This window comes from Neophocaena asiaeorientalis, unplaced genomic scaffold, assembly GCF_003031525.2.
Source record: "Neophocaena asiaeorientalis asiaeorientalis breed wild unplaced genomic scaffold, Neophocaena_asiaeorientalis_V1.1 scaffold91, whole genome shotgun sequence".
Classification (NCBI taxonomy): Eukaryota; Metazoa; Chordata; class Mammalia; order Artiodactyla; family Phocoenidae; genus Neophocaena; species Neophocaena asiaeorientalis.
This window is the reverse complement of record NW_020173198.1, coordinates 13,224,394-13,250,434: the sequence shown is the minus strand read 5'-3', so window position 1 is coordinate 13,250,434 and position 26,041 is coordinate 13,224,394. Positions and strand designations below refer to the sequence as shown.

General features: G+C 47.5%; 1 protein-coding gene across 2 annotated transcripts in view; it reads left to right on the top strand.

Moving 5' to 3' along the window:
* The window catches only part of SNX29 (sorting nexin 29), a 541,330-nt gene that overhangs the window by 433,992 nt on the left and 81,297 nt on the right, over window positions 1-26,041 (top strand). For both annotated transcript variants that reach the window (XR_003003188.1, XM_024744175.1), the window contains exon 19: window positions 15,329-15,469. Coding sequence is in view for 1 of the 2 variants with exons in the window: in XM_024744175.1 (XP_024599943.1) it covers window positions 15,329-15,469 (141 nt within the window). In the remaining variant the exon portion in view is untranslated. The remainder of the gene's footprint in view (window positions 1-15,328; window positions 15,470-26,041) is intronic.

Below are 26,041 nucleotides of genomic sequence, written 5' to 3'. Positions count from 1 at the left end.
CAAGCAAAGTAGTCGATCTTTAACACAATCCTGGAAGGTGGGTGCTAAAATTGCCCTCATTTTTACATTAAGAAATTAAGGCACGTGGAGAGGTTTAGCAAATTACTAAAGTTCACAGCTAATAAAGACGGTGAAATCAAGATTGGAACCCAGGCAGCACTAGTTCCAAACTGTTGGTCCACCTCTGTCTCCTTGCAGCCAGCACAGGTCCCGGCACTTAGTAGGTGCTCAGTATACGTTGGGTGAGCTGGAGTAGATTGAATACCTGCGTATGTGCAGTTCAGCTTAGAAGGATGTTGTCAGGTGGTTTTGCTTCTTTTATCGCTGAGACGAGAGTTAGAGGCAGGATTGGTTTCCTACTGAAGCAGAGTTTTGCAGCCGGAGAGCAAGTTCTCACCAGGACCCTTATCTCTGAGGCAAAGGGACTTACTCTATTTTTAAAACCTATTTCCCTCACCAGCAGCCTTCTCCAAGCCTTTAGCTCTGGGAATACAGAGTGACAAATAACTTCCCATCTGTCACAGCAATATCACAGCTGTTTGGGGCTGGGAAGCAATTGGGAACATCAGATCTTCCAAGAGCGTTTTCCTTTCAATTTCGTTATATTGACAGAATGCAGGAGTATATGGAGATCAGTATTGCAGATATCCTGGGCCCCGGTTCTGCCTTCACACCCATGCCCAGCTTGGTCTCTTGCCATGGGCAGGGCTGCCTGATCCTCGGGCCCAGGTGACCTCTCACACCCTGGCCCTGGAGCCCAGGCCTGGACCCTGCTTCCCCACCCCGTTCACTCGTGCAGGTTTCTTCCTAAATGACAGAGATGATTGTTTTGTTTTTGCATCTGTGGCCATGCGTTTCAAAACAACTCACATTTATCCAATGGCATTTGGAGAGAAGAGGGAGGATGAACTCTTCACTGTCTTCTCAGAGCCCACCAGAAGTCCCACTTACTTGAAATATATCATTTAATTTTTCTATCATGAAAGTCAGTATTCAATAGAAACAAGAAGTTTGAGAAACTGGGGAAACCATAATGACAATAAAAATTGACCAACATTCCAAAATAACCACTGTTAATGTTTTGATTCGAACCCTGCTGGTTATTTTCCGTGATGTAATTGCACACATACACACATGTGATTGGAATCATATCATAAGTGGTCTCTAAATTAAATTATTTCAGAGTAAACAGATGTCCAGCTTCTGCTTCCCCCTTTCCCCTACACCCCAGAAGACTTGGCTGTATTTATATCCGTGAAAAGAGAAGCAGAAGACTTCACTGCTTTTTCAGTGAGTCTAAAACCCCGTTTGTAATTTCAGTGCTACAGAGTAGCCAGCTTTTAGAAATAAATGTCTGTTGCCGTGCACGTGGCCCAGGGGGTATGAGGTGCATGACTCAGATATCCAGACCGCGGTGTGTGACTGCAAGATGAAGTCATATTTCCTTTAAAAATTTCCCAAACGTGATCATTGGAGCCCCCGGCAGCTTGATTGCTGAAAATGAGCTCCCATCACAATGGCTCCAGCTATTTCTGAGTTTCCTGGGAACTGTCTCACGTGCACGCGGGGAACTGTCCCTTGTGGTTTTCTCTGTGGCCCCTGGTGTTACTACCCGTGCTGAAGATGACCCTCATAGATGGCTGGGCTCCTGGGCACCTGGCCCACCTGTGGTCACCTTTGCTCTAGCTTGGGGTGCGGGAGGGTGGTACGGTGCTTTCTCTAACTTTGCTATTGAAACCCCAAAAGACAGCTGGCCCTGCTCCCTGTGTCCCCTCCGCACAACTGAGACCAGGCTAGAACTTTTAATAAAATTGGGCCAACAGTGTAGGGATCATGGCAGAGAAATACAGCACAGGGGAGAACTCACAGTTGCGGCTGTTGGATGCAGCTGCCCTCAAGTCCAGGGGTCTCGGAAGGGTGACTGTGCCTTCCTTCTGCTCTCCAACTCCCTTGAAAGGGCAGGTGACGGCCCCAGGCGGGGAGGGTTCTGCCCCAGCATGGGGTCAGAGCTATGAAGCCCAGAGCACAGGCAGTTTCATGCTTGTCTTCTCCTCTGGCCGAGGCTGGTGTTAGCAGTGATTGGGGCCGAGGGGGCCGCGGTGGGCGTCCGGCGGAGCAGAGGGTCCTAGGTGGGCCTCGGTGGGCCCTAGGCAGTTGGAAGATCCATTAACATAGCAGACATGACATAACGTGGAGACTGTCCTCATGGGTCCTCTGTGAGAATCCGTCTGTATCTGACCTTCACTGGAAGTGGTCCCGCCCATGACTTATCTAGTCAGAGACTTTATTTTAGAGGCAGAGGGTAGGCTCCAGGGTCAGGAACTCAGCGAGTCAAAGGGACCAGAGTCCCCACTTTTGTCGCCAGCTTAGTGGGTGGGAACGGGAAGACATAGGCCCCGGAGTCAGGCAGACCTGAGTGCCATTGTTTACTCCCCTTCTGACTAGCTTGTGTTGGACCAGTGGCTCAGCCTCCCTAAGATAAGATGGCAAATGAAAGTGCAGTTGAACGGGCCAGCCATGGTTCATGGGCTGTAGTGTTTAAAAAAAAAGTTTCCTCTCCTCTTAGAGACTTATGTCTGTGTTCTCCCTCCAATAATCTAAAAGTAGTATAAGAGCCCTCGCTTTTATGTAAATTGCCGTTGTTCACTACAGTGGAGGTCTGTGCTCTCATTATCCCCCCTCCAGATCTGTTAGATCAAGATGATAGTCCTGTGCTCTGAGCAGCCCCTGCTTCGTGCACTGGACACAGAGCCATCAAGGACACACATGGACACAGGAGGGGACAGACATCCTGCTTTTGTGGGCCTGAGCTTGGCAGTGCTCTCACCGACATCTGAGCACAGCACCTGCGTCGAGTCGGACCTGTCCTTCCATCCATCCACCCATTCCATTCTTTTTAAAAATTTATTTCTGTCAGTGGATGTATACTGAGGGCCTCCTTGGCCTGGGGCAGTGGGTACAACAGTGGATAAAATCAATCCCTGCCCTCATGGAGCGTCCCCTCTGGCTTAGAGAGCCAAATGACAAACAGATGAAGAGGTGGATGCCTAGTGTGCCGGTGCTGGTTGGTGCTGGGGGGCAGCAGGGACAGCTGATGCAGAAGCCTCCGGGAGTGAGGGAGCAGGCACTCCAGGCAGAGGGAGCAGCAAAAGCAAAGGCCCTGAGGTACGGCTCACGGGCCCAGCCGCTCCGCGGCATGTGGGGTCTTCCCGGACCGGGGCACGAACCCGTGTCCCCTGCATCGGCAGGTGGACTCTCAACCACTGCACCACCAGGGAAGCCCAGCCAGCATCTTTTCACATCCATCTTGTTCTCCTGCCCGGCTGCCTTGGTCTCCTTTTACTTCTCCTTCTGCCAGATGTTGGCATCTGAACGTGCCCCGCCCTTTGCCCCAGAGCTGTTTCCCTTCCATGACTGGTCTATTCTGACTCGTTGCTTTTTGTCCCAGGTCAAAACCTCCCCACCTGACTAACCTAACCCCATTCCCAGGCCTAGCATAGCTGCAAGAACCATGACATGCTTTGTCCATGTGAAATATGTTCATATGTGTGATTATTTGCATAAGGGCAGCTGTCTTCCCTGGCCAACTGGAGGCTCCAGGAGGGCAGGATTATGCCTGGTTTTATTCTCCGTGATACCCCTGGAGCCCAGCCCTGAGCTTGGTATGTAAGAGGCAAGATTAGGGGCCAGAGGGGGTGGGGGAAGAAGACAACTGCCCTGAGCAGGGTCTGGAAGAAAAAGTCGATGCCCTGATCCCAGTATCTAGCTCTCATCACTTCCGAAACCAAGCCAGGTGCCATCTGCTGCAAAGAGTGGCCTTTGGGTCCTCCTGGCCATGCGTGAGACTGGGGACATGTCCAGAGACAGTAGAGCTCAGGCTGAAACATGGCGTGTACACCGTGATGCAGTCCCTGAAACGAAGCGTCTGCCCCTCAGCCAGCGTCAGTCATCACTGTAGTGTCACCGTTCCAGGTGGAGTAGAGACTGGGTGGGGTCTATTGCACTTCTAAGCTGCTAATTCTCTATCCTTCTTTAAAAGGAATGTGGGGTGATGTTGGTGATTCTTAGTAAATAATGCATTTTCGCCTTTACAAGTCTGCCTCATCTACATAACCCAGTGAACCAAAAAGTCGGTATTTTTCTGGCTAAGTTATTCATCTTATTCTTGGCATTTGGCTGCAATAATATCACTCCATCAGCGTGGTCATACGGTAATTCAGGCATTTTGTTCTAGCAACAAGGGCACTTAATAACACATGAAGCCATTTCACTAAGAGGAAAGTTTTGTTCGGATCCATTAACACAGACCGCCAACCAAAACACAAATCATTTCCTTCCTTGGATATTAAGGAAGCAAAATGAATCAGGAACCTAAAGCCATTTTTAAAAGAGTCTTTCTTATCCTCATGTCGTCTGACTTTTGGCATTTAACAATCCTCCTAAAGGACATCTGAGTTTAGAGTTTATAGTGCTTGCTTTTCTCTGGGCCGGAGACGATGCGACATAGGCTTGGGTGTAGCGGCAATGTAAGACCCAGTTCTGGTTCTTCTCCTTGCTTCCTGGCTCGTTTGGGGCACGTTGCTTAGTTACTCCAAGACTCCATTTTTTTAGGCATAAAATTTCAGGACTTTGGTGAAAATTGTAAGTAAAATGTCTGGCACATGATTGGCACTACTAAATGGTACATCATCTTCTCTAAGTCTGAGGACGCTCACATAATTTAGCTTTCACTCTTGAATATCACAATACACGTAAAAAAAGCATTTGGTTCTAAGGTGGAGGAGTGTGGATAACAAGAAGTCACCTGAAGCTGGAAACGGAGAGGCGGGCATTGGATCTATGACGAAGGAAGTTTCCAAACAAGCAGTGTGTAAATGAACATTTATTTCAGGGTTCTTGCTGCGTTCACATCAGCGGGTTTTTCTGCAGAGGTTAGTAGCATCCATCAAGTATCTCCTATGAGGTCCCTGTCCTAAAATAGCATCTTGTCTGGGAACCTTGGTGCTTGTGTGACAGGGACTGTATAGGTGCCTGTGCACCGAGCTCGTCTTGAGTCAGAAGCCCCAGCAGCACTTCCTAGGTTTTGTTTGCATACTTGAAAACCCGCCCCAGAAAGTCATTTACTGAACTCCACTGTTTCTGTTGACAGTTTTTTGGAAGCAGAGGGGATGCTTAACTGCCCAGCCCACAGACCGTGCGTTATGTTTGTTTCCTCGCCTGCCCACCATTTGACAATTCATTAGGCATGGTAATTACCTGCTTTAATTTCATGATTGCACACCCTATAATGATCCCTAACTCTGTAATAGCGAAGTTCATGTACACAAGGGCAGATGATGATGAAGGTGATGGGGTTACCATATTAACAGCTGCCATTGCTGCCTGCCTACCAGGCACAGCATCTCACAACCTCCCGGCATGATTGGTCTTGGCCCCATTTTACAGATTGAGAAGCTGAGGCTTGAGGTGGAATATTTGAATCCAAGCCTCGCTCCTTGTATAGCCCATGCCCTTTCTCTGTGCTCTTCTGCAGGGCAGGCCTCAGACGTGCCTAACATCCAGTATGCTGCTGGCTAAAGAGCCTGTGCTCGGCAGACCCTTGAAGCAGATCTGGGATTTCAGCCCACTGAGAACAAGCTCTTAAATCTTCATTCTCCCTCTCCCCTTCTTCCTTCTCTGCCTGCTCCCTCCCTTCTTTATATATATATATATATATATATATAGAGAGAGAGAGAGAGAGAGAGAGAGAGAGAGAGAGAGAGAGAGAGAAAGAGAAAGAGAGAGAATCGAGGCTTGAAGAGGTGAATTAACTTACCCGGGATGGCTTGGCTAACAAGAGGTGGAACTGGGATTCAGACTCGGGTCTCCCTGAGGCCAGAGTCCCATCCCTGGACCCCCCTCAGCACCGACATCTGACTGTATGTCAGGTCTACATGGATGCTCACAGACTAGCTTAGATGTCCTACCATCATAAGTTAGGGTAAGACTCACTCTCCTGACGATAGTGTAGGCATGGCTTTTTTTGACTTTCGCTTTTACATCCAGGTTTAATATAAATACCATCAGATGCATAAATTTTTTTTTACTGAAGTCTAGTTGATTTACAATGTTGTGCTCCTCTCTGCTGTGCAGCACAGTGACTCAGTTATACACATAGAGACATTCTTTTATATTCTTTTCCATTGTGGTTTATCACAGGGTATTGAATATAGTTCCCTGTGCTGTACATTAGGACCTTGTTGTTTATCCATAGATGCATAAATCTTAAATTTATAGTTCAATTAACTTTTACCTCTGTGTATATCCATGTAACCACTGCCCAGAGATATAGGACATTTCCAGCACCCAGAATTGTGCCTTTCTGAGCTGTGAGCAGGAATCCTTACCCATCCCCAAGGTCGTGAAGATATCCTTCGAGGTTGTTATCCTGGTAGCTTTCTGATTTTACCTTTCACATTTAGATCTATGATCCCAAAAGAAATGAGTGCAAAAGCCAAGCGCATCAATGCCCAGAGCTGCCTTACCCATAACAGCCCCAATTGGAAACAACCCAAATGCCCATCCCAGCACAGCGGGTGTATAAGCTGTGGGGTATCCATACCATGGATGGGCGGTGAGCAGGAACACGTGAGTGCTATCCACACCACATAGAAACATCCCATAAACACAGTATGGAGTGAAAGGAACCAGACACCAAGGAGCACAATCTGTGGGAGTCCATTTAGATGAAGTTCAAAAGCAAGTGAAAGAAGCTGGGGAGAGCGCCCCGCAGAGCGGATGGGTGGTGCTGATGGGTGAGGGGCACGGGGGCTGATGGGAATGCCCCAGCCTGGCAGACGGTCTTCATCTTCTCAGTGAGTGTTTCCCAGAGGGACTGTCTACACAAGAGTTTGTTCTGGATTCAGCTCATCCAGGCTGAGGTTTTTGCCTCCTCCCCCACTTAACCTCTCTTCCCCCCTAGGATTATTACAGGCATCCTTGGGGTCATTTGCCCCGATTCCTGATTACAGATATCACCCTCCTGTTTCATTTTTCTTTTGCTGAGTCGAGGAGATTGGACTTGAAGTGTCTCTTTATTGCTTATTTTAAAAGGGAATTTGGTTTTGCTAGAAGAGGTCAACTCTTTTTATTCCTCCAAGGATTTAGTATCCTTACGGCTCAAACAGCAGGAATTGGTGCCTATCGAACTTAATTTAGAGGGGGTGAGTCCTTTAAAAAAACAAAGCAAAGCAAGAACAAAAACCTGGTAATTTTGGACATAAGCCCTGTGAATTCTTCAGTGAAATAAGTGCACAGTTTGGTTAAGTATAATTCAAGGACAACTTAACTTGCAGAGAAAGTTTCCCCTTTTCAGATGCTTAAAAGCATGGCTGCTGAGGGTGGATAGTTCAGGTAGTTCTGGGCGATTTTAATGGCATTAGATTCCTGGAGGGAGAGGCATGAGTGAGGAAGCACAATTGAAGCATCTGGTACCCAGGAGACTCTTGTGAGGACACGTGATCTGCCCAGGCGAGGGGCATTTGGGCCTCAGACCTGTTGAGCAGGGACCTTCCTTGCCAGTTGCCAGTATTGATGGCTTGGGGTCCCTGGGGTCCTCAGGAGCCTGGGTTCTGCAGCAGTGTGCTGTAATAGAAAGCGCCGGGCCTTAGACATCAGGCAGACCTGGGTTCAGTCCTCCATTTCCCCACCTCCCCTGCACAAGTGATACACCCCCTCTGAGCCCACGTCTTCATCTGGAGAAGGGGCAAGTTCACACCGTGCCTTGCAGACTCATGTGAGGATAAGAGGTGAGGCGTGCAGAGTGCCCAGCACATAGTAGTTGCTTCATAAATGGCAAGTGTTAGCGTTGAAGGTATTTATCTTATTGGAATTCTGAAAAACACTGTTTTACTCTCTTGGGTCTGTCAGTGTACTTGACTCTTGCTGGGTTTCTCACTGAGCTTCATAACTTTGACTGCTAACCGGAGAGATCAGGATTTGATTGACATCCAGACAACAGCAGAAGCTGAGAACAGGGGGTGCTTGACTGGAAGGGTGTTGCTGGTCTCCACGGGCTCCGTGACTAGCTCCCCTCCCCTCGCTATCAAATGGCCTCCAGCTGGAACAGAGGCAGGTGCCAGAAATGCCCACTGGCCACTTTTCACCTCTGAGAGGCACTCAGTCTAATGATGCTAGCAGAGGCGGGACAGTCTAAACTTGACGGAAGCACCTGGAACCCTCTCTGCCCCTGGTTCCCCCTTGGGCATCAGTTCTCCCCACCCAGTGTTCCCAGGAGGCTGCTCTTCTGCTTGGCAGGGAGACCCAGACAGCTGAGCTTTCAAGAAAGAGGCTCCGGGGGTGGTACTGCTGTTGCCTTTCCAGTTGATTATGAATCCTCCTAAATCAAGCCTGAGGTCAGACCTCCTGCCTGATACCATGAACACCTTGGTCTCTGCAATGAAATGGGAGTGGAATGTGGGTGGAAGAGGCCCAGTGAAGTCCATGGGGTTTATGAATCACCTGAGGACTCAGAGGACCAGAACTGGGGGCATGTGACGGGACCTAAGGCCATCTAGTTCAACCCCTGCATTTTATGCAGGAGGAAGCGAGGCCCCGGAGAAGCAGGTGTCCTCCCAGGAGCACACATGGTGGCTAGAGGGGCCATGCCATCCAGTCTCAGGGCCAGAGCTGCTTTCATGTACTCCTGAGAAATGTGTTTGGGGATTTACGTTTGTGGAGCTTTTTAGGGGTGGGGCATGATAATTTGTATTTTTATTTAAAGTTTTTAATGACCCACAGCATAATTTGTTCAAAGCTCTTGGTCTAAGGCTCAGCAGTAATCTGCATACTTGTCCTTTATTAAGCAGAGCTCCTATGGTGGAGATCGTAAAGCTTAGACAGGTGTGACTTCAGTGGCAGTGCTTCCTCCACTTTGCAGAACTTCATGCTTTTGATGATGGTGGTGGTAACGATAACAGTAATAATGATAGTAGCAACAGCAGTTAAGCCTTATGACATTTTGATGAATGCTTTCAGGCATGGCTTTTTCTTGGATGATAGTAGCAACAGCAGTTAAGCCTTATGACATTTTGATGAATGCTTTCAGGCATGGCTTTTTCTTGGATGATAGTAGCAACAGCAGTTAAGCCTTATGACATTTTGATGAATGCTTTCAGGCATGGCTTTTTCTTGGATGATAGTAGCAACAGCAGTTAAGCCTTATGACATTTTGATGAATGCTTTCAGGCATGGCTTTTTCTTGGATGATAGTAGCAACAGCAGTTAAGCCTTATGACATTTTGATGAATGCTTTCAGGCATGGCTTTTTCTTGGATTATATCCATTTCTCAGATGAGTAAACTGAGACTCAGAAGCAATTTGCCTGACATCACATAACTGGTAGGTGGTGGAGATGGTGAGTTTCTGGGATCCCCCTACAGTTCATGAGCCAGCCAGTTCCCATCAGTCAAACCATTGGAGGGGATGAATGTTAAAGCTGATCACCAAGATCAGAGACTTACGAAATCCAAATATTTGTCAATTCCCAGTGTCAATCTAACCAATAGGTTACATTTTAAATTATTTATCAAACACTTACATGGCATCTTCTATGTACCAGGCCCTGTCCTAAGCCCATTTTATGTGTGAATCCATTTAATCCTCCCAAGACCCAACGAGGGAGGGAATATCCTCATTTCTCAGAGGAGGAAGTGGAGGCACAGGGAAGTGAAGTGACTTCCTCAGGGCACACAGTTAGTGCACCAGCAGAGCCAGGGTTTGAATTCGGGAGTTTGGCTGCAGAGTCTGTGCTCTTAGCCACCTCCGTGCATCGTGTCTCCTTACTGATCACACTCTTATGACGTCAGATCCCCTCCTGTCCACCACCAGGATCTTGCTCCCCTCCCTGCCCTGGTCATCATGCCTGTGACCTTCCCTGTCTCCGGAGTGTTTATTCAAATCCTCAGTCCAGGTGGCTTTCCCCAAGCCATTGGCCCCCTGGAGCCAGACATCAAGGAGGATATGGGATGAGGAGAGAGTATTTGTCACAGCAGTCCTATGGCTTGTGAAACGAAGGGTTGGATTAATGGTTTCTGAGGTCCTTTCTAATCCTGGCGTTCTGAAATTCTGAGTTCTTGAATGCCTGCCGTCCCCCAGAGCAGGGGGTACAATTCGGAGAGAGTTGGAAGACAAGGGATGATGCTATTTCTAGGACAGGATATTTGCTCTGATCTGAACATTTTTAAGGATGTTTTAAAGAATGCAAGCAAATTGGCACCATCCTGGTTGTAAAGAAACTTTTAAGGATTTAAGAAATTAAAGGATTTTTTTTAAATTTTAAGAATTAAAGAATTTTAAGAAAATGCAGGCAAGTTGGCATGATCCTGGTTTGCCAGAGCGAAGGGTGGGGCCTGAAGTAAGATGACTGTAATGACACAAGAGCCTTCCAAGCCCACTGTACCCACCCCCGAACCCAGTCTCTGGCACGAGTGTTGTTCACGGACAGTCACTGAAGGAGTTTGAACAGGGAGGTGAAAATGAATTGATGGGAAAACAAGGGAGGCCAGAAGAGCAACTGGAAGCCTGCAGTAGTGGTCCAGGCAGGGGTGGGGCTAACTCTGGAGGTGGGCTTGGCAGGCCCTGCTGTTCAGTACTTGGCCGTGGAGGTGAAGAGCAGCGCTGGTCAATGCTGATGCCCACATTTCTGAGTCAGGCAACTCGGTGGTCTGTTCGCCGAGGGAGCAAGGTGCAGGTCCCGAGTGCAGATGTAGACACGAAGAGGTTTATCAAGTCTGAGTCTGGAGTTTACATCAGAGGGCCAGACTAGAGACAAAAATTTGAGCGTCATTGAGCTAAGAGTGAAATGTACAGGCGTGGGAGTGGACCTCTTGTGGAGGGGAGAGGAGGGTCTTGGGAAAATCTCCACGTTTAAGGCATAGGCAGAAGAGGTGCCCACATGGAAAGCCAGGAATGGGCCGTCAGAGAAGCAGGAAGGACTCAACGCTTTCACAGAGTGAAGCATTTGGCTCTCGAATGTGTTATAAAAAATGTAGAATCATAATTTATAACCCACAGTAGAGTTGCCAATTTTTATCTTTATGTGAGAGGTTTTTAAGATGTGTATCGACATTCACTGATGGCAGATTATAAGAGCTATTTATCACTATTTTACTCTCTGGGCTGTGCTTAACTCATGTAATTTTTAAAATGCATTGATCTCTCTCCCACTGTTTTCCCTTGCGATGTAGTTGCTGGGTGTCCCTAGAAGGTGCGAGGGCCTGGAAAAAGCTGATGAAACAGCCCTCATATGTTATACCTCCAGAGTGTTCTCTTGATTAAAGTAAAGACATTTTATGCCCCAGTTATGCTTATCCCATCTGGATGTGACTTTCCATCCAGTTGGACTGATCTCAACTCTGGCCTCTCCCCACTAGCCCCAAATCAATTTGCTGGTCTTTGTGATGCCTTGCATAGCTGTATGTCCTATATACCTGAAGATTCTCCATACTGCCTTGCAAGCAGGCACTGTTAATCAGCTCCATTTTATAGACATGGAAGCACATAGAGAGGAGGAGTGGTCTGTGCTTTACCTCAGGGGCTCCCCAAATTGCCCATTGTCTAGTCCACTTGGGCTGCTGTAACAACTATAGACCACAGTTCTGGAGGCTGGGAAGTCCAAGATCAAGGCACCAGCAGATATAGTGTCTGCTGAAAACCTGCCTCCTAGTTCATAGACAGCTGTCTTCTCACTGTCCTCACATGGCAGAAGAGGCAAGGGATCGCTCTGGGGCCTGTTTTATAAGGGCGCTAATCTTATTCATGAGGACTCCACGCTCATGACCTAATCACCTCCCGATGCCCCACCACACTGGGGGTGAGGATTTCAACATGTACAGGTGGGGCACAAACATTCAGACTGTAACACCCACTCATCAGAATCACCAGGAAAGCTTTGGAACACTATTCTTGGTTCCCAGATGGTTAATGTGGCCCACCCAAGGGCTGGTAATATTTGGAAAGCACTGCCCCTCTCCACACTAGATTTGGATATGTTGGTAGAAAAGTAACAATAATGAGGACTTTCTGAGTATCTAAATCAGGGATCAGAAGAGTTACTTTGTAAAGGGCTGGAAAGTAAATATTTTCGGCTTTGCAGGCCACATGGTCTTTGTTGCAGCTGCTCCACTCTGCCATTGTATTGCGAAAGCAGCTGTAAACAATAGCTAAACAAGTAGATGTGGCTGGATTGGAACCACAGGGCCATAGTTTACCTCCTCTGATCTAGATAATTAGTTTTGTGCATGATGATCAGATAAGCAATTGAATTTGCCACTCTCCAGGGCATATTTGAACTTGTGTAAGAATATACTACAGGCAGATACAGTCCATTCAAGATGTATCAGAGCAGAATTGTATCCAGCCACTTGTACAAAGACCTCTAAGACATTAGCTTGAACAAATTAGAGGTGAATATTTCTCTTTTGTTTAAAAAAAAAAAAAAGTTTTGAATCAATAGTCTAGTATTTGGTGTGGTGACTCCATAATGTCATCAGAGACCCATGGTCCTTCTAGCGTTCTACTTCCATTCTCAAGATCGCCTCATGATCAAAAAATGACTGCTAGAGCTCCCGTCTTCACATCTGTGTTTGAGAAAGAAAGAAAAAGACAGAGAGAAGACTAAAAAGACACTTGTCAGCTGAGTCAGCTCTCTCCTAAGAGCTTTCTTACATCTCATTAGCCACTCTTATCTGCAAGGGACACAGGAAAATGCAGTTAAATTTTTTTTTGCTTTCTGAACACATTGCTATCCCCAGAAATATTGGGGGGAAATGGATACTGAGTGGGCAACTAGCACTTGCTGTGACATGGGAGGACCCAAAGAATGCCCCAAATGAGCTGCATTAAAGTCCCGTGAGCTCTGCTGCGTTTATTTGCTAACTGATCCATCATGTCTCAGCCTCTGGAGGTTGAATGCCTGAAGTTCCTCTTCTCCACAACTAGCCAGGCCTTTCCAGATGCTTCTGAGGTCTAATGTATCCTTCACTGTTATCAAGCAAATCCTTGCATAATTGTGTTAGCAGTCCTATTAGTCGTCATACTACTGCTTGAACACCTAGTGCCAAGAAACCTTTTGAGACATACCTTTTCCTCTCTGGGCAGCTTTGGCTGCTATAAAGTTCCTTCCTAATGAAATCTGTCTTTCTCTAGTTTCTGTCTGCTGGAAGTTTGTCTCCTGGAATCATCCAGGACACATCATCTTGGTCTTTCCTCTTCCTCATTATAGCCTTCCCAGGAATGCAGAGATCCCTACTTTCTCCATCTTGACACTCAGGGTATCATTCTCCAATGTCTTCCATCTTCCTTCTGATAATCTGTTTGCAAATCAGCTCCTAGGACCTGTGCTTCTAAACTTTAAAGTGTGTATGAGCCACTGGGGGTTCTGCTTAAAATGCAGATTCTGAATCAGTGCACCTGGGTGGAGCCTGAGGCGTTGCATTTCTGCCATCTGACCACGTGATGCCAGTGCTTCTGGTCTGTGGACCACACTGAGTAGCAAGTGATCTGGGCCTTTCTGAACCTACTTCAGTTCATCTTTTAACAGGGGGCAACCAAAACCTAACTAAGTTGGTGTGGTCGATTTAGAATAGAGCAAGACTTGTCAACCTCTTTATTCTAGAAGTTAAACTGTACCTTTTAATGAGGTCTAAATAGTACATAGGCTTTTTTGGTGGCCCTTTCACATTATTCACTTAGCTTGAATTTACTAAAATCCATAAGTCTTTGTCCCACAGGCCATTGCTGTGCCGTATCTCCCCCACCTTATACTTACAGTGTTGGCTTTTTGGATTATATTGTAAAATCTGACACTGATCTTTTAAAATTTCATCATGTTGCATTAAACTCGTTCCTTAGGCCAGTTGAGATCACTTGATGTCTGTCATTCAGTGTATTTACTGTCTCTTTGTTAGAAGCTTGCGGGCTTCTAACAAACTTGACAGGCCTCTGTTTCTCCATCTAACTCCACTGGCAACTTCCATCCATTGATTGGAATTCTTTGGTTTAAATTATCCTTCCTTCATCATGTTCACAAGAATATTGTAAGAGACGTTGATGGTTGCCTTACCAAAGTTCAAATGCATGATGTCTGCATTTGGGGATACAGGGTGGTTTTTATGTAGAGGCAGAATTTATCATTCATATTAGAGATGCCTACTTCTATGGTTAAAGAGATTTTAAGATGTGTATTGACATTCGCTGATTGCAGATTACAATAGCTATTTATCATCAGAGACTTCACTCTCTGGGTTATTCTTTTTTTTTTTTTTTTTTTTTTTTGAGGTACGTGGGCCTCTCACTGTTGTGGCCTCTCCCGTTGCGGAGCACAGGCTCCGGACGCGCAGGCCCGGCGGCCATGGCTCACGGGCCCAGCCGCTCCTCAGCATGTGGGATCTTCCCGGACTGGGGCACGAACCTGTGTCCCCTGCATCAGCAGGCGGACTCTCAACCACTGTGCCACCAGGGAAGCCCTCTCTGGGTTATTCTTAACTCACGTAATTTTTAAAAAATGCATTGATCTCTCTCTCAGTTCTCTGTTTTGCCTTGAGACGTAGCTGCTCTGTGTCCCTGGAAGGTGTGAGGGCCTGTAAAAAAAAGCAGGTGAAATAGCCCTTATATTTTATATCCCTAGAATGTTCTCTTGAGAGTCACATCTTGATTATAATAAAGAAGTTTCATGCCCCAAGTGTGTTCATCCATCTTGATGTGACCTTCCATCCAGTTGGACTGATCTCAGTTCTGGCTGCCTCCCTCCCTCCCTCCCTCCCTCTTTTCTTCCTTCCTTCCCTCCTGAGATTGATCCCGCCCCCTCTGAGTGCTAGTCTGTGTGATCCCCAGCACAGTTGCATGGCTTCTATGTCTGACTGTTCTCTGCACCACCTCGGGAGGAGGTGCTGTTAGCTCCATTTTACAGAAGAGGAAACACATGGCCAGCGAGGATGAATGGTCTCTCCCCCGCAATCCGTCACCATTACAATATGCATGTGACAAAAGTATGAAAAATGTGTCTCTAAGATTCATTGGGCTGCTGATTTCTGCTGATACTGGGAAACTGATGTTCATGAATATGCAGCCTGCCTGATGGAGTCATTCTCTCGTGTACCCATTGGTACACTCAGTACACTGAGTCCCTCCTCCGTGCCGGCGCTGGGCCTCCAGTGACACGGGAGGTGGGGTGTGGCCCTGCTCTTGCAGAGCTGGTTTTCCTGGGGGGAGCGTTGCCAGAATCCCACCCCTTTGTAATGAGAGCTTTAAGAGACATTTACATTTTCTTGCTCTTTCCTTTTCTCGAAAGGTCTACATCCGGATAAAAGACAATGAGTGGAACGTCTATCGGCGGTACACGGAGTTCAGGAGTTTGCACCACAAGTTACAGAACAAGTACCCTCAAGTGAGGGCCTACAACTTCCCACCCAAAAAGGCCATTGGAAACAAGGTAGGTACCATCACTGCCCGGGGCCAGGCAACTCTCCATCTGGTGCCTCTGTCTTCTTCTTCCATTGGTGATTTAAACGTATGTGCTCCTTTATTTAACTCAAAAAGTTGGCTAATATGAGAAAAAATAGGAATGAAGAAAAGAGTCACCCATCATTCCGCCCACCTAAAGACAATCACATTATGTTTCGTCTATGTCCGTCCTCTCATTTCTCTAAGGCAGGGGCTGTTCTGTTAAAAGGCCAGAGAGTAGATATTTTGGCCTTGCGCACCGTACCATTTCAGCCAAAAATACCCAGCTCTGCCGTCGTGGCAGCAGCTGCAGACAGCATGGATGCACAGGGGCGCGTCTGTGTGCCAGTAAAACTTTACTTTTAAGAAGAGGTGACAGCTGGACCTGGCCTGTGGGGCATAGTTTGCCACCTCCTATTCTGGACCAAAAAAAAAAATGTTTTCTAGTTTTTATCCATGGTTGTCATGATATTTATTTGGACTTAAGAATATGGAGTTATTTCCCAGGCGGGGCTTTCTCAGAGGAGCTCCTTTTATTATTACTGCCTCATGAAGTTTAGTCATTGATAATGACCTAATTTGTTTCTATGTATTCTCCAAGTACCCTGGAGAAAGGAGGCGCTTGCCCTGCGCATGCTTGCTGGTCGATTAGCATTCATTCATTCATCCAGCCGGCATTTATTGAGCACCAGTTAAGTGTCACAGTGCAAGGGGCACCGAAGATGACAGCCGAGCCGGGCGTCAGGCCTCATTGTGTTGTCTGCCTCAGCCGGTCAGCATCGTTCTGTCCTCCATCACGTCTGCAGCCGTTCTCCATCATGGCTGTGCTTTGGATCACTAGGGAAGCTTTAAAAACTCTGAGACCTGGCCACCCCCCAGCCCCATCCTGAGTTCATTGGTCTGGAGTGAGGCCTGGGCACTGAGGGATTTAAAAGCTCTCCAGGTGGCTCCTGGAGGCAGCCAAGCTGGAGAACCCCTGGCTTCCTGTCGAGTAGGAAGTAGAGACATTTCATCAATTGCAGTGTATCAACTAGCTTGGCAGGGGCGGTCGAATCAGATGAGGTAACGTGGACCCTTCTCAGGGCCTCGGAGGGGCGGTCGAATCAGATGAGGTAACGTGGACCCTTCCCAGGGCCTCGGAGGAAACGGGCCTTGGATAGGAGGCATTCCTCTCCTCCTGTGGTTCTCAGAGTGTGGCTCCTGGTCAGCAGCGTGGGCCTCACCTGGAGCTTGTTAGCAATACAGATTCTCAGGCTCCATCCTGCACCTGCTGGAATACAGGCTCTGGGGCTGGGGCCCAGCAGGGTGGGTTAACAAGCTCTCTGGGTGGTGCTGAAGCACAGGAAGTGTGGGGACCAAGCGCCATCACATTGACAAAGCTTGTGCAGATTCCATTAGCCATGAATTTCCTAGTTTGTCTCTGGAGGAGGCGCCTTGCCTAGGATTTCCTACAGTCTTTATCATAGAAAACCCAGAGCAAGAGTTTCCATAACCCACTCCCCACACTTGGGAATTCCAGAGAGAAAACTGTTATTGACCGTTACGTTTATATCTTCAGAGATTTCTGTGTTTAAACCAGATTAGAAACCTGATCACATCAGGGTGTGCTGGAACATAATTTAAACAGTTATAAAGCAGGTTTATCTCAGGCCCAGAATAAACCTGTTGTTCTTTTTTTTTTTCCTCTGTTGAAGAAAAGTAGAGTTGAGCCCATAAAAACGGAAGACTTAGAAATTCTATACTTGTTCATAGCAAGGAGTACAATAATTCTTAATGAAAAGAGGTGGGGGGACTATATACTGATTTAATCTAATGACTTGCAGGCTCATACAAATCTTGGGACCCATCCAGAATGTCTTAGAATGTCACAGAACAAAATTCTACATAACCAGCATATTATCCCTGTAAGATGTTCTCATTTGCAGAGAGCATTACACACGGAAGCAGCCCTTCCACGATACCTGCAGGGAATGCGGTATTGCTGAGGGAATTATACAAGGCTGAACTTGGGACATGTCTGTATTTCACTGTGTTTTCACTTCCTATGGCTGCTGTAACAAATTCCCACACATTTAGTGGTCTAAAACAGTTCAGGTTTATTATCTAAAACTAGTCTCTCTGGGCTCCAATTAAGGCGCGGGCAGGGCTGCGCTCCTTCTGGAGGCTCCAGAGGAGTCTTGCCTTTTGCAACTTCTAGAGGCCCTTGGCTTGTGGCCCCCTTTGTCTTCAAAGCCACAATCACATCACTCTGGTCTCTGTTTCTGTCTAGATAGTAGTCACATCTCCTCTGACTCCTCTTCCTCTAATAAGGACCTTTGTGACCACAGTGCCCTCCCAGCCCCCCGCCCCCGATAATCTATGATCATCTCCTACCTCAAGTTCTGCAAAGTCCCTTTTGCCATGTAAGGTGAGATGCTCTCAGGCTCTGGGATTAGGATGTGGACACCTTTGGGACCCACACTTGCTGAATGATTTCTCTGCAGCCCAAAGGGATGCCCTCCCCATTCCATCTCTCCTCAAGCCTTATAGTTAGGCAACACTTACTAAGACAAGGCAAAGTTGCCAAGAACAACACCAGTCTTAAGTATGTTGGTGTTCGAGGCTCAGGTTTAGTGAGATGAAGTGTAGGCCTGAGGGATAGGAGGGGCTTTCCGGAGTTCCGTGACTTAGAAAGAGTGTGAAGCAGTCCTGTCTCTGCTGTGCCAGGAGCAGGGACCGCAAGGGAGTTTCCCCTCTGAGGTGGGTCACCTGCAGCCCTGCCCCCCGTCCTCCCGTCCCTGTCAATCCGGAACTGACCTACAGCAGCAGTGGCCTTTTCGCCTGTGAAATCTGTATCAGTGGGGCACCCAGGACAACCCTATCTGCAAATAAATGAGCTTGGCATTAAGGTGCCATCTTGGTGGGTCTGGCGCAGTGATGACCGGCTCGTACACATGCACTGGCTGGTTCTTAACTAGGTCTTTGGTCCTGCCCCGCATGGTCAGGGGTGCATCTGACAGTTTCCTCTCTTACTCAGGAATCTGACAGCTCAGAGCTGTCCTGGGGTCTCAGCCTCTTTTCTCGTCTGTGCGACCCTTTAGCTTTTAATTGGCTGGTCAGGGTCCGACTGTAGTTTGATTCCCTCCACTCGCCCACACCCCGTCCCCCACCAGAGTACACTTTGGCTGATGCCAGGACAGATCTCAGGATCTGTCTGATTTCCAAGGGCAGAATGAGTCAGGATTCAGGACTTGAGTGCCCAAGAGAGGCCAACGACGAACTCTTCTTTAGAGACCAAGCTTGAGCGGCCACAACTGGGTCTGATTGCTCAGTGTACCTGCTTTGATACCCTGAGGGCAAACTTTCTAGAGAGCTTTGATTCTAAATTGACCCAGAAAGATGTACTACATCAAAATCTTTTCTTTGATTGGATCACTTCACCAGTGAAGCGCTTGCCCACTTGAACCATTAAGGCACGTTGACACAGCATCCTTGGGTGGATTGAGTTCCATGTACCTTGTTGCTCTAAGTCTTGGACCCGTTAAATGATTGAATTTAGAATCCACAGTCTTGGACGGTATTCAAGGACATATTAAACATAGTGTAGCCTTTTAAAATTCACCAGATGAGTATCTTTCTAGCCTGAATTTCTAGATATTTCCCCAGCTTTAGAAGTAAAATGTGATCTTAACCCCAGTTTGAACTTTTAAAAAATGGATTAAATTTACACATTTTATAGTTTCTGGATGCGAAATTTGTCTTCGCCAAATCATTTCTTTTACCTCCATATGCCACGTATGTGTTTAGTTATAAATGGGCAGGGTGCCCAGAGCACTTGCTAAAGATATTTCCATTCTTGCCCTGCCTACAGTCCCTTTCCCTCACTGTAGCCAGAGTGAGGTTTGTATAACGTCAGTCAGATTGTATCACTGTTGATTAAAACCCACCAGCGGCACCAGTTAAATTCAGGACTCTTTGCTGTGGCCTGTGAGGTGTCCCCCAATAGGTGCCCCACTTCCTCCCCTACCTTATCTCGTGCCCCCCTCCTCTCCCTCTACAGACCCAGCCACTCTGACCTCCTAAGACTTCCATGGGATTCTCTGGCCTTTGCACCTGCTGTTCCCTCTGCCTGGAACAGCTTTTCCCCATCTCTGCATGGACAGCTCCTCCAACTTGTGAGGTCTCAGCTTAATTCCACTCCTCAGCACCTTTGTCAATGCCACTCTCTAGCCCATTACTCTGTTTTCATTTTCTCCCAGCCTCTCCTGGCACGTACCATGAGTGGAAATGATTTCTTTGTGTACTTGAGTAGCGTCCATCTCTCTGCCCTGGAATGGAACCTCAGGAAACAGGGCCTGGGTCTGTTTCTGTTCACTGCTCTCTCCAGCTCCTAGTATAGAATCTGACACACCAGAGACACTCGTGGCCTGAATGAATGAATAAATGAACAGAAATTAAATGGAAGTTTCCCTTTTATTTTCTTCTTTACTTCACTGGGTCTTGGCACAAATTTTAAAAAAATCTGAATTCCAAAAGTGAGTGGAATAACTTTCAGGGTATCTTTGGAGGTTGTTCCCACTCCACTTTTGGCTGAATATTTCTTGCAGAATGAGCAAGAGCCTGGCAAGCCTTTGCAGACAGGAGAGCAGGCTGCCTAGCAACCTGAGGATGTGGACTGGAGCTCGCTGTCCAGAAGGATTTCGCTGGCATGAGGGCTTAGGTGGAGGATGTGTTTTTGATGTTGCTACTAAAAGTCTACATTATTGCTCAGTGAGCAAATGAGAATTGAGGGACTGTCGTTCCTTCCTAGGACAATGGAGTCGGTCTCTGGAAGTTCATTTGGCACTAAGGCAAGGCAGATCGCTTTCCCCTGGGCTGCAGATAATTCAACTTGTTGGAGAAATTATGCATTAAAATTCTCATTAAAAACACATATGCCAGTGTGCGGTGGAGGAACCGAGGGGCACTCGCAGAGCTGTGGAAAGCGCCTTTGCAGCTCCCGAGAGGCATAGATTGCAATGCAGCCCCAGGGATGATGGCAGGACCCCAGCCAGCAATGGCAATGAGCAGGCATCTGGAGGAATGCGGGGGCTGATGAATTCTTCCACTTGGCAAACATGTTACAAGTGCAGGGGTGTTCTGCTAGGTGTGGGGAGTCGAAGATGCTTTAAAGTATGGTCTCTGCCTTCACAAACTTCAGGTTCTTGTAGGGAGAAAAACTAGTGAATCCTGTGGGCTGGCGGAGGGTTCCAGTGCACTTGGAGAAGAGCAAGGAGGGGGAAGCAGAGCTGCTTGCTGCAGGAGGGAAAATGCTTGAAGGGCCAGCAGGAGTCCCGGTGCTGAATCTCACATGAGGGAGCAGGTGGGGACGCAGGCAGTTCAGGGGACGTCCTTCCCGTCCTTGTGCCCATTTCCTCCGTGCATCTGCATTAGGCTCCTATGGCTGCCTCAACGAATACCACAGACCTGGTGGCTTAGAGCAACACACATGTACTGTCTTGTAGTTCAGTGAGACCTAGTCTGACACAGGTCTCACTGGGCTAAAGTCAAGGTGTTGGCCAGGTCGGTTCCTTCTGGGGGCTCCAGGAAGAATCTGTTTCCTGGCCTTTTTGCAGGTTCTAGAGGCTTCCTGCATTCCTTGGCTTGTGGCCCCTTCTGCCGTCTTCCACGCTGCATCTCTCTGACCATTCTTCCGTAGTCACATCTTCCACATCTTCAACCTTTCCTGACCACAGCAGGGAAAGGTTCTCCACTTTTGAGATTAGATGTGGTCCAGCCAGATAACCCAGGATCATCTCCCCATCTCAAGGTCCCTGGTCACACCTTGCAAAGTCTCTTTTGCCATGTAAGATAATGTAGTCACAGGTCCTGGAGATTAGGGTGAGAACATCTCTGGGGGAGGCATTATTTTGCCTACGTCGTGCCTCTTTCCTTGCCTGGAGTAAAAGAACATTACTAGTACCTCACTTTACAACTGGGGAAATGGAGACACAGAGAGGTAAAGTGACTTGTCCAAGGTCATCTCGCTCGGCAGTGTCAAGGCTGATGTGTGTGCCCAGGCAGACAGTCTGCAGAGCCCTAAGCCTTCACCCTCTCACCACAGATCTGCTGCAGAGGACCCTGGAGGGTGGGTGAGTAGGTTATTTAGCCATTGCCCGGTTGGTAGATATTTACGTTGATTCCATAATTCAGTTTCTTAACCTCGTTGGTGTAAAAATCCGGGAGCAGGTGACACCGGGGCCCCCGGTTGCCTCTCCCTTCTGCTGAACCATCCAGGCCTCACTTAGGGACCATTTTTAGAACCGCCTACCCTCACTTAGGGACTATTTTTAGAGCCAGGAGCTGCTGCCTTCATAGTTGACCCTAAGTGTATGGAGAGTCAGTCATTCATTCCTTTGTGTATGTATTCATTCTGCAGGACTTTGCCAACCCTGAGAGTTAAAAAAAAAAAAGATTCTTGCTGGTTCACTAGCTGTGTGGCCTTGGGCAAGTTATCTGACCTCTCTGTGCCACACTTTCCCTTCTGTGTAACAGGGATGGTCATGGCACTTCCCTCCTAGTGATGTTATGAGGATTTAAGGTGGTAACGTTTCTAAAGTGCTCACAACTGTGCTTGCGTGTGATAAGTACTACGTATGGGTTTGTTAAAGGGGCATATGGTCTGGTTGTGAGATGGAGCAAGCAGACACATAAGTGCGTCCATACCGTAGAGGATGCTGGGACTCTGAGCCTGAGCAGTGGACGAGCCTGACATAGGTGGTCCGTCCAGAACCTCCACACCGTGTGTTTCTGTGTACAGTAATGCCAGCCATCCTGTGCCCGGCTTGTCATATATACTGGAGGCTCTGTATTCATTTTCTCATCATGCAGTTGTTGCTAAGCCCTGTAGAAAAATGTCTTCTAGGTGAGGAAACCGGGCTTGGATGCTGTAAACACACCGCCCAAGGTCCTGTGGCTCCTATTAGGGATTGAGTCAGACTCATTCTAATGGCACTGTGCCTCCTGGTCCGGAAGCCTCTAAACCCACACCCAAATCCAGGAGCTGGTACTGCAGGAAGTCACTGTTACCAGAGGTTTCTCTGTGGAGATACAACATCTCACGGGATTCTGCCAGAAGCAGCCTCATGTGGAAGAAGATCCGGAAGACAGTGCAGGTACCGGCACCCAACTGGAATGGAGACACAAGGAGCTCAGACACCATCCCCTGAAGCTGAAGTTTTTCCAAGAGAAGTTTAGGAGAGAAAAGAAACTCCAGCCGAATGAAGCCGTAAACGCAAGGTTGTTTCTTATTTGACACTCTGCCAACCACTGTGTAAATAGTCCCAGTACTTAATGTATTAAACAAGAAGAAAAAAGAAATTGGGCTCATTATACATCACACATTTGTGTTTCTCTTTAATACAGTAAAGGCCTCTTAAGATATGTTCCAGGAGAGCAGTTGCCGAAGTCATCTTGCCAGAAAAATTGTCTTAGGAGAGAGACAGGGCTGAGCCCTAGACCTGGACTATGTATAAGTGTACATATGCAGATATGGATATATATTTAATGAGTGGGGAGTTCTTGGGAGGGCTTTTCTATAACATCAAATTAAAATCCAATTTTAAAAATCAAGGTCAGGGCTTCCCTAGCAGCGCAGTGGTTAAGAATCTGCCTGCCAATGCACGGGACACGGGTTCGAACCCTGGTCTGGGAAGATCCCACATGCCGCGGAGCAACTAATCCCCTGCGCCACAACTACTGAGCCTGCACTCTAGAGCCCGCGAGCCACAACTACTGAGCCCGCATGACACAACTACTGAAGCCCACACGCCTAGAGCCCATGCTCTGCAACAAAGACAAGACACCGCAATGAGACGCCCGCACAACTGCAACAAAGAGTAGCCCCCACTCGCCACAACTAGAGAAAGCCTGCGCGCAGCAACAAAGACCCAATGCAGCCAAAAATAAATAAATAAAATAAATGTATTTTAAACAAAATCAAGGTCATTTTATAAACGAATAATCCAGAGCCAGAAGCTAGAGGTGTATTTGCTGCTCTGGTCCCATCCCCTGTGTTTTCTGCATGTAGCATATGGAGAGTTTGATTCCAAGAGAATCATCTTGGCAGTCTCAGGTCACAGACCTTGCAGGTCCCACCTCCTCCAGGAAGCCTTACCTGAACTCAGAGTGTTAGCTGTCCTTCCTCTGGGTTCCTTTCCCATGCTGCCTCTGGGCTGCCTGATGCACAGCCCTCTCCCCCACCCCCCACCCCCATTAGCCATGGAATTAGGGAGCAGAAACCAGGCCTGGTGAGTCTTTGTCTTCTCAACATCTCTACCTGAGAACTCTAAGGGTTCTTGTCAGAAAGGCCCTTAAAATAAAACAAATAAATGGAAGCTTTGTTAATTTCCAGATAAACATTCTTTCATTTCACAAATCTTTATTGCGTATCTATGGTACACCAAGTCTTATGGCTCCTGAGATGAATGAGATGTGTTTCTTGCCCTCAGGGAGCTCACAGTTTCGTAGGGCAATTGGTAGAACACCCCATCCCCAGTAAGTGCTATGGGGAAGGTTAAATCCAGGGTTTTGTGGGCGCCAAGGGGAGAGTATATCATCTAGGATGCTTTTCCCTGCAAGTGATAAAAACCAAAATCAAACTATTTTTAGTTTAAAAAGAGGTATCATTGGCTTCTGTAACTGAGAAGTTGAGGTCTGACTTCAGGAATGGCTGGATTCGGGAGCTCAGTGACATCATCAGAGGTCAGTATTTTGGCCAGTCATTTTCTCTTTTGCTGTCTTGCTTCTTATCTGTCTGCCTATCTGTTTCTCCTGCTTCTTATCTGTCTGCCTATCTGTTTCTCTCTCCATCTGCTTTTTTTCTGAGTTGGCTGCATTTTCAGGCAGGCTCCCCTCTCATGGCAAAGATAGTCACACACCTCTAGGCTTTCTCTCTATCACCTTAGCAGCTCAGGCAGAAAGAGTAAATCTCTTTTCAGTGTTCTGGTCTCAGCACTGATGCTCATTGGCCCAGTGAGTGCCACTGGGGACTCACTGAGTCCTGTGCCTATTCCAGGGTCAATAATAATGACTGTGATTGGCCAGGTCATGTGCTCAGCCTTGAGTCAAGGGGTGGAATCAATCCCATCCCAACCCCATGATCTGAGAGTGGGAAAAGGTTGATCTCCCAGGGGAAGATTATAGCACTGCCACCAGGAGAAAAGGGCATGGGTAGTGTGTGTAGGCAAAACAGCAAGGGGGGGACCAGCCTGGGGGAGAAGGGAAAGAGGGAGATCAGAGACGTTGCAGAACAGAGCCTTGAAGGATGAGCCTTGAAGGATGAGCAGGATCCAGCTGTTGAGTGAGATGGGGAATTCCAGGCAAAGGAAACGGCACTTTGGAAGGTGGAGTTCGCGGAGCAGCTTGACTTCTCAGGCTTCTTGGGAAGCAGTGTGGAGGATGAATAGCAGGAGACACTGGCCCAGAGAACTGCACAGAGGTCTACAGACTTATTGAGAGGAGCATCATGCATTCACTCATTCATTCAACAGCTCTTTCTTGAGCACCTACTATGTGCCAGCCACTGAGGCCAAACAGTTAAGAGCCCTGCTTGCATAGGGCTTAACAATTCAGGGGGTGGGGAGAAGGGGATGAAGAGGGAAGACAGATGACGTACACTTAAACAAACATACAGATAATTTCTGATGATCTCTGAATAACGTACTCAGTAGCAGAGATTTAACACTAGAACTGTCCTGGAACGGTTACCCAGGTCATAGGAGATATTAAGTTATGAACTGAACAGTATGGAATTTCTTTGGCCTGCAACTAAAAAACAAACAAAGAAATAAAATTTTTTGCCCACTGCTGCCAACCACAGTAAAATTACTCAGCTCCCTTTAAAAGACAAGGGTAAAAATAGAGAGGTAGTACGTTTTCAGCTAGCAATGGACTATCATTTGGGCTTGACCTTCTGCTGCTTGATGTTCAAAGCAGCTCAGTGCACTGGGTAATGGATCCATAGTTCGTTTTAGACAGGTGCATAAATCTTTGGGGGAAGCTAGAAAAATGAGCCAGCCAGGCGGCCCTGGCATTCTGCTTAATCCTCATTTCCGCCTTTTATCCTCTCCCCTCGTCCTCTGTTTATTCCGCCCTCTTACAGTGGGGAATCCCCGCGGAAAGTGCAGACTGGAGTTTCACACAGGCATTCTTCAAACTAGAGCATCAAATAAGGAATGGTTTTGCTGTCTGGGGCCTTTCCCTCAGTAATACCATTAGTGTTCAGGCAGGTCTAGAGAGCTGTAAATCATGTCTTTCACCATTGCTTCGGGGACTGTTGCAGATGCCTCAAATGCATTGATTTTGGAAATAATTGGGCATAACTGTTTTCCCGTTTCCCTTAGATTAGGCGTCACTGCTGTGCACCAGATGACCGATGGTGTGCCAGTAAAGCCGGTAACCAAGCAGGGCAAAATATGGCTGCATCTTTTCAGATTCTCAAACAAAGTGGGAAATTATTGCCTCCCAGCGATCCCCCAAGTCTGTGTTTAGTCCACTTTGCGTGGCACTGGTCAGCACCATGGAGAGTTCCACCGTGGTTGTC